Raw genomic sequence first — 14,563 nt, 5'->3', positions numbered from 1 at the left:
TAAAAGTGATAAACCATATGGACCAAAAGTGACGTTTTGCCTTTTTTTTTTTTCTTCTTTACCTCCGCCATATAATTTTCTTCCTTTTCTCTCTTTTTCTTCGTACCCCAATTCTATATGATTTAGTAAACAACTTCAATAAGATTCTAGAATCTAATTATATAGTTTAGTAAACAACTTCAATAAGAATCTAGAATCTAATTCGCCTCAATCCAACTCCTAGGGATTAGTAAGATGTTTGAGTTTGGCTTGACTCTTAAAAAGTAATGTACCTTGTGATTTACAATGAAATATTTAAACCTTACATAAAAAGAAAAAACAATTTTATAATTTTTTTTTTCTCAAACACATCGCATTCAAGCCAACTCATATTTGCCAGAATTGCAGTCACATTCAAAATAATTCCGATTCTAAATAAATATAGTGCTCTGTTTTAATTATGTGATGTAAATAAGAAATCCTTAATAATATAATGGAGTTAATAACATTAACATATCATCTGGCAACAACAACAATCGATTAAATGAAAATTTTGAAAGAAATCTAAATCCAAATGAATCACCAAATGGGAAGAACTGCAATAACTAAGCCAGCAAGGAAAGCCATAACAGAGTTGGCAGTCTTTGAAGCTCCACTCTTTGGTGAAGTGGCAGCAGAGGGTCCTTGAGGTGTAAGCCCTGAACCTATAAATAATAAAATTAGAAGAATTCTGTAACTAAATTTTAATGCTTTTTCTGGGGATATGTATTATTATAGCTTTAATTAAAAGCAAAAACATACCAGGAGAGTTAGCTGGCGCTTCAGAAGCTGTGGGAGCTCCCACTGGAATTCCAAGAACTGTAAAATTCAGCCAAAAAATTAAAAAAAGGGTTAGTATGACCAATTGGAGCAATTTATATGTCAAGTGATTTTTAGCTAACCGTTAAATAAAATATCAAAACCACTTTTATGTGTGATTTATAGAATCGCTATTAGCATAAACAATACTTACATAAGCACTTCTGAAAAAGCATACCCAAACACGTGTATTCTAAGGCGTTAATGAAAATGTGACAGTGAAACTCGTTAATTTTTAAACTGACTTTTCTATGGTCAACTGTAGAATAGATACTGTAAATCACTTTTGGCCACAAATTTGTACTTGTGGACAGAAGAATAGAGACCATGTGAGTGTTTTGCTTTCTTTTATTCGGCGACATGTGATGAGAGAGAATTTTCTGGCAGGAACCATTAAGGAGATTGGTGAGAGCATTGAAATGCGGGAGGTTTGGCAGCTGTTTACTCACGCGCGTCGATCATGACGTTGATTCTGATTGTGAGGACATTACTGGAAGGAAAATACTTGACTCATAGAATTCTTCTTTTTAAATAAATCACAGTATGATATATATGCGGATAATTTTATAGTATAATTTATCTATTTGTAATAATATAAGTGAATATTTATTAATAATATATCCTAAAAATGAAAAATATCAATCTTATTATCTATTTATATTATATAACGTGAATTAATTTCCTCACAAACAAAATATATATAAGCCGAAAAGTGGGTAATTTATTTTGACATAATTTCTGACGAGTAATTAATTCTAGATGCATCATGCTACTACATTCCATTGAAAAAGGCCACCAACTAGCCGAACGGAAAATTTAAAGTCCAAGATAGAAGGCTATCTGTCCTTTTCTGTTCATAAAATAAACACAAAGTCATGTACCCAAAAAATAAAAATAAAAGCAAAGTCGGTGCTCTTGCTCTAGATTTGGTGGGGATTTTTTTTTTTCCGTAATCATTTTTGGGCACTTTTGGAAAAATATCATCAATATGATTCAGCAAATTCTAAAATTTATTTTTCAAAATAGAAAAGGAAAAAAATGATTCTGTTAATATTAACAATAAATTAATAATTAAGCCAGAAAATAGTATTATTCACACCAAAAAAAAAAGGGAAATAGTATTATGAATTTTGTAATTTTCAAATTCAATTTAAAAAATTTTTGAATACCTGAATAATACGGGAATAATACGTGTTATTAATTAAAAAGAGAGTCAAACTTAAATAATGCACCTATGCACTAATAAATAAACAAATAATATTTCATAGTTACTGAAAATTAATTCAATTATTTAGCAAAAAATTAAATGTTAATTCAATTAAAAATTAAAGGTAGCTGCGGCATCAATAACCTACAGAGAAAGCCAACTTGGTAGTTGATATGAGATAGGGTGCACGTTTTCATTGTAAGAAAACTAAGCCTACGTGCAATGCAAAATTATTTAAAATCTAATGAAGATTGGAATCCGCTATCAGTAAAGCTGATTAATTTAGAGTAATTTAAACTATCGCTCGTATAAAAAAAATAAATTAAATTAAGGAATTAAATTAGACGTACGTTCGCAGGTGCTAGGAGGGGGCGTCGAAACCTTGCAAACAGTGGGAAGCTTAAGAGCCCTGTTGACATCAATTTCAAGGCCGACGCTGTTGCTGCTGTTGCTGTTGGCCAGCAAACTGCACAAGCAGATTGGGTTGTCTTTCACTAGCTCCGCCAGCTCAGGGCAGCACGGCTTGTCCGGCTTTGTCAAATTGCTGCCTGGCATCACATACGACAGGCAATCCGCCAGCCCCAGAACGGCCGTTTGGCAATCCGGCGACGCCGGCCCCGGAGCCGGAGCCGGGGCCTCCTGCCCCAAAACGGCATGTAGCATTGTCGTCGTAGTCATCATCATCAACAACATGATGGCTCTGCCCATTTTTCTGTGTCGTAATTTTTTTTTGTTTCTGCTCAAAGTGAGTGGGGGTTGAAGTTAAATATTGGGTTGCTTGAGTGAGAAAGGGATTTGTTTTTGTTCTGAATTTTGGGCTAGCCGAAATTAATAATAAATGCGTGCAACTACCAGCCATAACCAACCATCGGTCATTTAATTTATGATCAATGTATTAATTTCACCATCCTCCTGCCTGCCCCTCTCTCTCTCTCTTTGGGATCTAGTTGTGAACGTAAAGACTTACTCTTGCATTTTCTTTATTCAAATTTGTACGTTTTTATGGAAGGACCACAAACAATTTCATTTCATAAACAGTGTTCTCTATTTTTGCTCACTCTAACAACCTACCATTCAAATTTCGGGTGATGTTAAACGAACTCTAAAATTAACTTAGTACTCCTTATGATTTAATAATATTTAAATTAAAATGTAAAATTAACTAAGTACACCCTATTTAACTATCAAAAATATCATTAATATACTCAAATACACTCTATCACACAACACCAAACCCATTCGAGAGCTTGTTGCGACGAGTTCGAATTCTGAACAACCACAGTTCATTAACAAGCACGGGAAATTGAAGCTTCTCAAATGCGCCACTGATTGAGAACACAGATACAGAAGGCAACCCCAAATTGTTTGAAATAAGCATCGAATGAAATGAAAGATTTACTTCTTCGTATATCTTTATAAGAAATTCCATGATCTGTCTTGAAAATTTTTTGTGTGTACTCTTTTGGTAATGGGATTAGCTCAAGCAGAAACATGATGTTTTGCGTTGCGTATGGAAATGAAGTAAGAATGACGAACATATAGGTGGTTTTCATCGATGCATCACCTTGTAATTGCAGAGGGCTGCTGGGGATGTTGGGTTTGCTTCTCCCTAAATTAATTATACCGTGAGATTGGATGAAGTTGGATTAAGGTTGAACATAGTGAGTAGGGTTACATTTGTTTCACAATTCAATATTTCCTTTTTGGTCATTTTATATTAGGGAAAAAATCTCAAATCCTCCAAATCATGCATGGATATAAATGCATGTGTCAATGATCAAATTAAATTAGTGGGTTCATCAAAATTGTCCATTATTATTATTTTTCTTTTTCTTTTTTTTGACATTGACAATGAAAAAATGGTACAAAACCATTTTGAATTTTCTCATGGGTCATCTACCCTTGCAAATTTCAATGAGTTCACATTCAAATCTCTCAAACACAAATTCTTAATTAGTGGGCCACACTTACCCCTTAATTTCTAAATTTGGAACTATGTCGGTTTGATCCCGTCAAGGGTACGTAGGCAGTCTAGCATCCCAATAGACGCAACCGCAACCAAATTTGAATCCCTGGTTTATTCAAACCAAATTTGCCCAAACACTTGTCCATATGCAAATGTCAATTGTAGAAAATTGGTGGGTTTATCAAAATTGCTCATTATTTTTCTTGGACATTGACAATAAGAAAAAATGGTACAAAACCATCCAACTTTTTCCACGGGTCATCTGCCCATGCAGATTTCAATGAGATTAAATTCAAATCTCTCAAACACAAATTCTCAGTTTGTGGGCCACATTTACTCATTAATTTTCAATTTTTCCCATAGGTCATCTAACTATGAAAATTTCAACATCTCCAAATTGTTTCGAAGACACAAATTCTTAATTAGTGGGTCACACTTACCCATTAGTTTCCAAATCGATTCTCTGAACTACGTTGGTTTGATCCCTTCGAAAGGGTACGTAGGCAATCTAGAGACTCAATCTATATGCAACCTTCCAAATCTTAAATCCAAATAAAATCCCTAGTTTTTTCTTCAACATATACACTACTACAAAAAGTGAAAAAGACGACCAGAAAACAACGACGGTCTAAGTGAAAACCGTCGTGGTTTTTAAAAAGACGACGGTTCTAAAAACACCGTCGTGTAATACAATCTTAGACAACTAAAAAATGGAGATTCAAATGGCTGTTCAAAAACAACGACGTACATAATTAAACAACCGACGTCTATTTGAAACAGATTTTCGCAGTGTAAAATCAATGCCAACAAAGAACGACAGAAGTTATGAATCGACCGACGTAGAAAGTAAAGACGACGATTTCAATAAAAACCGCCGTTTTTACTCATAAAATAACACGACGAGGTTTTCGTATAAGACGCCGTATAATTACAAAAAAATCCACGGCTTTAAAATACAAAATATCGCCGTATTAAATTAATGTACAACGACGGAAAATATAAATATATGGACGTCATTCTCGTATAGTTCTACGACGTTATCTTTAAATCGTACAATAAAATTTAACGTCGTATTTATTCATTTTATACGTCGTACCTTTAATTTAAACCGTCGTCTTAATAAGAATTTTTGTTAACAATTTTTTTCTTTGATTTTCTTATCCTACGTCGGTAGATCTACTTAATGACAAGAATTGAAATAACCACGACGGTTTATATAGAAAACCGCCGACATAATCAGATTTGTCTGAGATCCCAAGGGTTACGAAATCTTACAAGATGGAACTCTGTTCCACATCATAATCTTAACAGATGACACAGATTTGCAATCAGAGAGACAATTTTTTGGAAGTTGATGATGTGTGTGCGTTTGTGTATCTACAAATATTATACCTAACGTCGTTGCAAATTTGCAATCAGAGAGACAATTTTCAACGACGGTTATATTATACCTAACGACGTTTAAAAAACAAATCAACGTCGCTAAACAAATATATTACGTCGTCTTAGTTTTACTTAAGACGACGAAAAACGACGACAGTAATAAAAAACAGTCGTTGTTTTTATATTCTTATTTTATTTAAATCTGTCCTCCAAAAAAGAAACTTTACATATTCCAGAACATTAATTTCCTTCATTTTAAATTTCCTCCGGAAAAAAAAAATATATTTATAACGCACTGTAATTGAAAAATAAACTGAAAGGTCACGGGAAAAAAAATTCTATTCATAATTTAAAAATTCAAATCCACGTCGGTTATATTAAACATAACGACGTTAAATGAAAAGATTCCACGTCGCAAAACAAATATTGCGTCGTTTTAGTTAAAAACGACGGCATAACAAAAAACCGTCGTTGTTTCAAACTGAATTAATTTAAAATTTATTCGGGAAAGCAAAATCTATTTATAATTTCCTCGGGTTAGTAATATTGCGTCGTGTTAGTTTACAAATTCTAGAACATTAATTTCCCTCATTTTAAATTTCCTCGGGAAAGAAAAAATCTATTTATCACGCTTTGTAATTGAAAACTAAAACTGAAAGAATTTGGGAAAAAAAACTCTATTTATAATTTAAAAATAAAATCCACGTCGGTTGTAGTACACTTAACGACGTTTAACAAAATAATCTACGTCGGTAATTATAAATCTACCCCCATCTTACCTTAATATAGACGACGAGAAAAGACGACGGTAGAACAGAAAACCGCCGTTGTTTCAGTTTTTTAACAGTTTGGTCCTTTATCTTTCTGCAGGACTTGTATAGTTCAAAGCATTGACAATGTCTTCATCATATCTCCCAGCAACTACTGATTCGATTGCTCATGCTTTAGAGGCCATCTGAAGCCATTTCTATTCTTTATCGCATTCTTGAAACCCATCTTCTTCTTCTGAAGCTCTACGGATAAAGGAAGAGGCTATCACAAATCTGACGGATCTTCTTAGCCAAGAAAACACACAGATTTCCCTGAGAAGCCAACTTTCCTTCGACAGCGAGTGGAGGCCAGGCTTGCATCTCTTTTGATGGAAAGCAAGGAGTATTCAGAAGCACTAAGTGTCCTATCAGGCAGAGGCGGAGGTGTGCTTAGGCCTGCAAGGGCCCTCCCAAAATTCTGAAATAGTATATATATGCGAGTAAGCTCAATTTCTCTTTGAGAAAGACATCCAAATTATTGTCTTTGAGACGTGAGAGACTGAGAGAGGAAGAACTCTTGGAACCCTAAATGTAAACCGAAAATGAATGAAAGCGACAAATTTATAGAATAAATTTTTAAAACCAACGGCGGTCCTTACAAAAAAACCGCCGTTTAAATTGTAAAATCAACGTTGGTATGACCGACGTATATTACAGAAATCCACGTCGGTACATTAATAAAAACGACGTGTTAAATAATCTACCATGACGCGAGTTATTACTTATGTACTTTAATTTTTGAGTTTACTACGACGGTACCTACAACACTACTGTCGTATTTCTTTACCACGTTCGAAGTTAAATGTACCGTCGTATTTTTTAATTTATACGTCGTAGTTATATGTAACCGCCGTATTATTTTTTTGAAATGGTTTTATATGTAAGCAACTTTTCGTCTACCTGACATACACATGCGCTGTTTCCAAACCCGATTAAAAATTTCAATCTCCCAGAGAAAACTTTTAGACTTTTTTCCTTGTCAGAGCACTGTCAGAGTATCTCATCGTCTTCCTCTCGTCTTCTTCGTCGTCTCTGAACTTAAACATAATCTTCCTCTTGCTTTCATTGCACGCAAAAGGTAAGCTTTCATTTTCACTATTTTGGTTGCTGTTTTGCATGCTCATACGTTTTTTGTTTGAAAAATCTTTTTACCTTTTTTCTGGCCAAAATCATTTTACTTCTTTCCAAGTTCGATAAAATATACAGACAAAGAGGGAAAGTTTCCAACTTTGAAGACAACTACCTCAACTAAATAAGACGACGGTAGCTTCTTATTTACGTGGTTAAATATGTAGACCACGACGGTTCGTCAGTCGTTCTAGCGTCGTCTGAAAATTGACAAAGTTGTTTTTAAAATTATAGTCTTTTTTTTATTTGCTTATTTAATTGCAGGTTTGATTTCTCTGAACAATGGTTTTTGTTTTTCCCTAATTTGATAAAATATAAAGAAAAAGAAAGTAGGGTTGGTATCTAATATAGACGACAGTATCTTATTGTTTTACGTCGTGTGAATGTTAATACCACGACGTCATATTAAAATACCGTCGTCTATATAAGATTCCAAAACTTTCTTTCTTGGCCTTGTATTTTATCAAATTAGAAAACAAAAACCATGGTTCAGAAAAATCAAATCTGCAATCAAACATTCACAGAGAAAGAAAGAAGGGTTTTGGATCCTTATATAGACGACGGTATATTACTACTGACGTCGTGTGAACATCAATACCACGACGTTATATAAATATTTCGTCGTTTATAGTTAATTATCACGTCGTTTATAGTTAATTATTTCGTCGTTGTTTAATTACCTTGGTTTTAAACATTTATTACGTCTGAGATTATTTCATTGCGTCGTTTAAAATCATATCATACGTCGTATTTTATTAATATCTGTCGTTTGTGTTCTTAATCTTTTCCTGAAATATTTTCACTTGCAGTTTTGTCTGTAAAAATGGTTTCTCACCAAGACCAAAGTAAGGATTCTGGCTCCAAGAAAAATGGAGATAAGGAGCTTGGAATGGTACCTCCTCAAGTGAAGCCTTCGAAGAAGATGAAGTTTGCTTCATCATCTGCTGAGACAGAACAAACCAGCACGACAACAATCTCTGATGATTCAAAGTCTGGTCGAGGTATGAGCACAATGCCTCGTGTTGTGAAGAGAAAACTTCAGAAACTGAGGCCAATTGTTGAGTACAATAAAAGGGGAAAAGGAATTGGCCAAGCACATAGTGAGATGCAGTCCTACATTGGTGTGTTGGCACGCTCCAGAGTTCCACTTGTGGACATGAAATGGGCTCAAATCCCCAAGGATATAAAGGAGCAGATTTGGGAAGCAGTTGACATTGCTTTTGTGGTAGGTCAAGGGGGCAAGAGCTCTGTGTTAGCTTCTGCTGCCAAGAAATGGAAGGATTTCAAGTCTACACTAACGAGGCATTATATCCTTCCATACACCAATGACAGGGAGAGATTAAGCCAACCCCCTGAAACATATAAATTCATAGAGAAAGCACAATGGGATGCCTTTGTAGCTTCAAGGTTATCCAAAGATTTTGAGTCTGTGCATTCTCAACATGCACAGATTAGGGAGAAACTTGAGTACAATCATCGATTGTCTCGAAAAGGATATGCTGGTTTGGAGGATCAATTGGAGGAAACCATGCCTGAGGTAGAAATTGATCGATCTACCTTATGGAAGAGAGCTAGACAGGACAAACATGGTAACATCCCGGATCCAAAGGTGGCAGAGAAAGCAAAATTAATTGTAAGCCTACTCACTCTGTTTTAAATTTTTATTAAACTGTGAATAATTCTTATTACGTCTTATGTTATATTTTGCGTCGTGTGAATTATATTACCACGTCGAAATTTTTTAAACAACGTCGTTAAAGGTCTAAATAGGAATCACTACTCTGTTTTCTGTAATTATAGCATAAGATGTCGGTGGTTCATTTTCGCATCGTTTGTATTGAATTACTACGTCGAAATATTTTAAACAAGGTCGTTAAAGGTGTGAATATTGAATCATCCCTCTGTTATCTGTAAATAAAGCATAAGACGTCGGTGGTTTATTCATTTCGTCGTTTTAAAAACTAACCACGTCGGTATAACTACCGTCGTGATAAATTATAATAACATCGATTTATATGTTATTGCGTCGTGTGAAATTATATAATACGTCGTTTGTATATAAATAACCGTCGTGTGTTTTTGTTCTTACATTTTTTATATATCTTTGTTTTAGGATGAATTGAAAAAACAAGTCTCGGAAGGCAAAGTCACTGTTTCTGGCAGCAATGATGTGCTGACCATGGCTTTGGGCCCCGAGCATCCAGGCAGAGTGAGAGGAGTAGGTGCTGGGATCTCACCAAGGCAATATTTCAATTTACCCAAACCACAGAGAGTGAGCTTTGACGACCGTTTGAAGGACAGTTTAAGAGTTCTCCTTCAAGAAGAGACTAAAAAGATGGAGGCTAAGGCAAGGGAAGAGGCTTTAAGAATGGAGGCCAGAACGAAACAATTGGTAGAGGCTGAGAGGGAGCATTTCCTGAGTCAGCTTTCCCAATTAATTCCCAATTTTGATCCAAGCATGCTTAAACCCAGAATTAGCCAAAGTCCCAAAAATCCAATGTCTGACAAAGCAAGCTGCTCTGGAGGTGATGTGAGATCCCAGCATTTTGAGGATGATACTGCCAAAAATAGGAAACATCAGGAAGAAAAGGTAACATATCTGAACTTTGAATTCTCTGTTTTTTTAAAAACCATTAGACGTCGTTATTATTAATAAAACCGTCGTTTGAAATACATACCACGACGATTTTAAAAATAAACCGTCGTTTGTATTTCAATACCACGTCGTATTTAGTTTACTTGTTTTACACGCCATTAAACGTCGTTATTTTTAAAACTTTGTGGTTTTTAGACGACGGAGTTAGTCATTCCCGCCGTAATAGATGAAGAGAAGAGAGAAGAAAAACAAGATGTAAAGGAGAAAGAAGATGACGACTAGGTATGTTCACATAACTTTGCCTTTTTTATTTGTTTTTCAAAATTCCAGACGTCGATATTTTTCTTTAAACCGTCGTTTGTTTACAACTTAGACGGCGGAATGTTTTTCTAAGACGTAATAAATTATTCACCACGACGGTTTCTTCACCGTCGTTTAAATTCTTTTCAGACGACGTTGTATTCCTTAAACCGTCGTTTTTATTGAATTACCACGTCATTTTTTTTATTTCTTTAAACAGGTTATTCAAGGTGTTAATTATTCAAATATGGAGGCGCCATCTTCTTTAAAATCCCTTTGTCGTTATGTGGAAACGACACTCGTGCCTCAGGATAAGACCCTGCACTTTACAATTGATAAGGAGGTGTTTGGTCTAGAGCGCGATACCTTCCTCCTGCCTGAAGATATTACACAATTTGCAGGCATGGAAGAAATAGGAGCCACCGTCATTGCTGTATATATGAGGTTTGTCATTCTAAAATAATACGTCGTTAGTTTATTTATTGCGTCGTCTTAACAAACTAACCACGTCGTTAGTATGTACCGTCGTGATAAATATATTATAACGTCGTTGTCTATTTCAGTACGTCGTGTGAAATTTTATAATACGTCGTTTTGTTATACATAACCGTCGTGTGTTTTTTTGTATATATGAGGTTTGTCATTCTAAAATAATACGTCGTTGGTTTATTTATTGCGTCGTCTTAACAAACTAACCACGTCGTTAGTATGTACCGTCGTGATAAATATATTATAACGTCGTTGTCTATTTCAGTACGTCGTGTGAAATTTTTTAATACGTCGTTTTGTTATACATAACCGTCGTGTGTTTTTTTGTGCTGACTTGTTTATATTATTTTATATATCTAGGTACTTACACGATGTTTTGAAACGAGCAAATATGTGCTCCATGGTTGGCTTTATCGACCCTGCTACAGTTAGTGACAGCTCTGGCACAATAGCTGACAGATCACGCCTACTGGCAGCTCGACTTCAGAGGACTGACGGTGAACAGATTTTCCTGATGCCTTACAATCCAGGGTTAGTCTCCTTAACAGTATTTTGTTTTTATGATTTTCAATAAATGACAGCGTATAAACTAACCACGTCGGTGTTTTATTTTATTGAGTCGTTTGAAACTACTAACCACGTCGGTAGTTATTTATCGTCGTGATAAATGTATAATGTCGTCGATTGCTTCTTTATTTCGTCGTGTGAAATATTATAATACGTCGTTTTTGTAAATAACCGTCGTTTTTATATTAATTTTGTGCAGCCGTCATTGGATCTTGCTGATTGTAAGAGCAAAGAGAGAAACCGTCTATTTTCTGGATTCTCTGCCAGGAAATCGTGTGGTCGATGAAGAGGCCAAAAACATTGTGAACAGTGCTATAAAAATTTATAATTCTCACATAGCTAGACCAGGCCGTAAGGCAGTCATTTGAAAAACTCTGTCAGGCACACCAAAGCAACCCAGCAGTGTCGAATGCGGGTATTATGTGATGCGCTTCATGAGGGACATCATCATGGATCCTTCCTTGGGGTTTGAGAAGAAGGTAAAAAGAAATTACCTTCATACATTTTACGTCGTTTTATGTATTATCAACGACGGTCATGTAAAATTACCGTCGTTGAATAGATATAGTACGTCGGTTATGAAAAATATCGTCGTCTGTGATTTAATTTCTTTTTATTTATAAACCCTAATAGTCATTGTTTATGCAGTATGCCAAGGGAAAACAGGAAGCGCCATACCCCCAAGAAGCAATTGATGAAGTCCGGAATGAATGGGCAGAGTTTGTTTGCCTTCACTTGGAACAGGGGAATTATTGAACACTTGATATTTATGTATAATGTACAAATTTTGTCTATAATATATAATGTAAAAATTTGTTGAGGTTTTCTTAAATTAAAAAAAAAAAAAAACAAACATACAAATTGCGTAAACGACGTGTAATACATTTCCAACGACGTAATAAAGTCAAAAGCCGTCGTTTTTTGTTGTTTCGTTTTAAACAAATCCGACGTAAAATGATATTTAGACGACGTTCTTTGAACAATTGAGTCGTTTATAGTTTACAACGTCTTCAATTTCTTAAGGGTTCAGGGTAGTACTTTGTAACGACAGCGGTTAAGTCGTGGAATATATATTTTACGTCGGATAGTTAAATATCCGCCATGGTTTCTCTTTTAAACGACGTCATTTTAACAACTTAGTCGTCTATTACAATTTACAACGTCTACAATTTATTAACACCGACGTGGTTTGTTGTTGTGATAAGAATATTTTATTATTTTTATATCAAAATATTCAAAATAAATTTAAAATAAATCAGAAAAATGCAAAGTCAACTCCTATGAAGTCATTGATATATTTTCTTCCCCTAAACCTTGAAAAAATTCATTTTGAATAACAAAAATTTAAAATGACCATCCAAAATAAAATTGTTTTGATGAGTCATAAAATCACTTCTAGTTTTATGGTTTAGGGTTTAGAGATTAGGGTTGTTATTTATTGGAGTTTATTTTTAAAGTATAATTTTTGGGTAGTTTAGGGTATATATTAGGCTGTAAAACCATAAACCCTTTTATAAACTTAATTTTTAAAATTATATAATTTAGTTTTAAGGGTTTAGGGTATTAATTGTTAAGGACGGTGGTTGAGTCGTGGAATACATATGTTACGTCGTGCAGTAAAAAATCCGACATGGTTTCCACTTTAAACGACGTCATTTTAATATGTAAGTCGTGTATTATAATTTACAACGTTTTCAATTTCTTAACTTCGACGTGGTTTTTCAGTCGTCTTTATATCAAAATATTCAAAATTAATTTAAAATTAATCCGAAAAATGAAGCGTCAAAAGAAACGGCGTTACGTTCAGTGTTTTGGTCGTGGAATATTACATTTACGTCGGTTCTTGTAGAACTTTCGCCATGGTTTTTCTTTCGACGTTTTAAAGAGCGCGCGCTCTTAAAATTTTCGCGGCGCTAAATTTTTTTATATTTGGCTCTTATTCTTATACTTCTAACCCTGAACCCTAAAATTTTCAGATTTCGCGCAACATAACATCCGCTCTCTCACTTCTGCTCAAATTAAAAGTTGCACTCTCCAGACTCCGTCGAATCTGTGAGCTCGTCCAACCCTGTAAGTACAAACCCTATCTTCCCCTTTTAAATTCATTGAATGATATTAGGTTGTTTTGTTAAAGGGTTTTAGGTATATACTTTGCGATCTGTTAATAATGTGCTTATAGGTATGGGTTCATGGATTTTCTGTTTAATGGGTTCATGGATTACATTATCTGTTATGTTGAATTGGGAATGGATTTAATTTTGTCGGATCTTTTAATCACCCTATGTTATGTTGAATTGGGAATGGATTTATTGTTTTCATGCTTGGTTTCATGTATATGTTGGTTTCTTGCTTGGTTTCATATATATGTTGTGTTCTTAATGGGTTTTGGGTTCTTGAAAATAAACTGAGACACGACGCCTTTTTAGGCATACGACGACGATTACACGACGGTTTATGAAAAAACCGTCGTTGTATTACTTATACACGACGGTTTTTTCATAAACCGTCATTTGTATTACTTATATTAGACGACGTCTGTTGAAAAGCCGTCGTCTATATATGCCAAATACGTCTGTTTTTGTTTAAAACCCGTCGTCTCTGTTGTGTATTACTTGCTATTAGATCTTTGTATAATCTGTTATAGTGATGGTCATTGCCTGTATTTTCACTTTATTATAGATAATAGGTTATAGTGTCGGAGATGGATAAGTCATGGATGCACTCGGATAGAAGATCGAAGGCATATGATTTTGGGGTGGAAGCATTTTTGAACTTTGCTGTAGAAAATCTTCTAACTACAACACATATCCGTTGTCCATGTGTTAAATGTGTTAATTTGAAGTTGTTTGGGGTTGGAATTATAAGGGATCACTTATACTTTAATGGAATTGACCAAAGCTATAAGAATTGGACATTTCACGGAGAACCTTGGGAAGCAACTACTAATGCTAGTAGAAATGTTGAAGAAGATGATGGCCATAGTAGGTACAGTTTTGTGTCTGAAGAAATTGATATGGATGATAATGATTTTGGTGATTTTGGTTCCGATCCGTATGAGTTTGCCAATGTGATTGGGGATGGAGATCAACCAGTGTACCCTGGTTGTAGAAAGTACACGAAGTTATCGGCATTAGTGAAGTTGTATAATTTGAAGGCAAAACATGGGATGAGTGATGTCTGTTTTACAGAATTATTGATACTTCAAGGCGATTTGCTTCCAGAAGGAAATACAATACCAACCTCTATGTATGAGGCTAAAAAGACTTTGTGTGCATTGGGGC

General features: G+C 34.8%; 1 protein-coding gene across 2 annotated transcripts; it reads right to left on the bottom strand.

Annotated features, from left to right (window-relative positions):
• LOC18773852 (non-specific lipid transfer protein GPI-anchored 2) lies at window positions 409-2,879 on the bottom strand. 2 transcript variants are annotated; one of them, XM_020565016.1, is made up of 3 exons: window positions 2,395-2,879; window positions 781-837; window positions 409-677 (listed from the first exon to the last, which is right to left on the bottom strand). In XM_020565016.1, exons 1-3 carry the CDS (start codon window positions 2,750-2,752, stop codon window positions 559-561), a joined length of 534 nt encoding a protein of 177 aa, XP_020420605.1. In that variant the 5' UTR covers window positions 2,753-2,879; the 3' UTR covers window positions 409-558. The 2 variants fall into 2 exon arrangements, with proteins under 2 accessions (XP_020420605.1, XP_007205989.1); XM_007205927.2 differs by having other exon boundaries at window positions 409-683; window positions 2,395-2,800.

Source organism: Prunus persica, chromosome G6 (genome assembly GCF_000346465.2).
Source record: "Prunus persica cultivar Lovell chromosome G6, Prunus_persica_NCBIv2, whole genome shotgun sequence".
NCBI classification, from domain to species: Eukaryota; Viridiplantae; Streptophyta; class Magnoliopsida; order Rosales; family Rosaceae; genus Prunus; species Prunus persica.
This window is presented reverse-complemented; position numbering and strand designations above follow the sequence as displayed.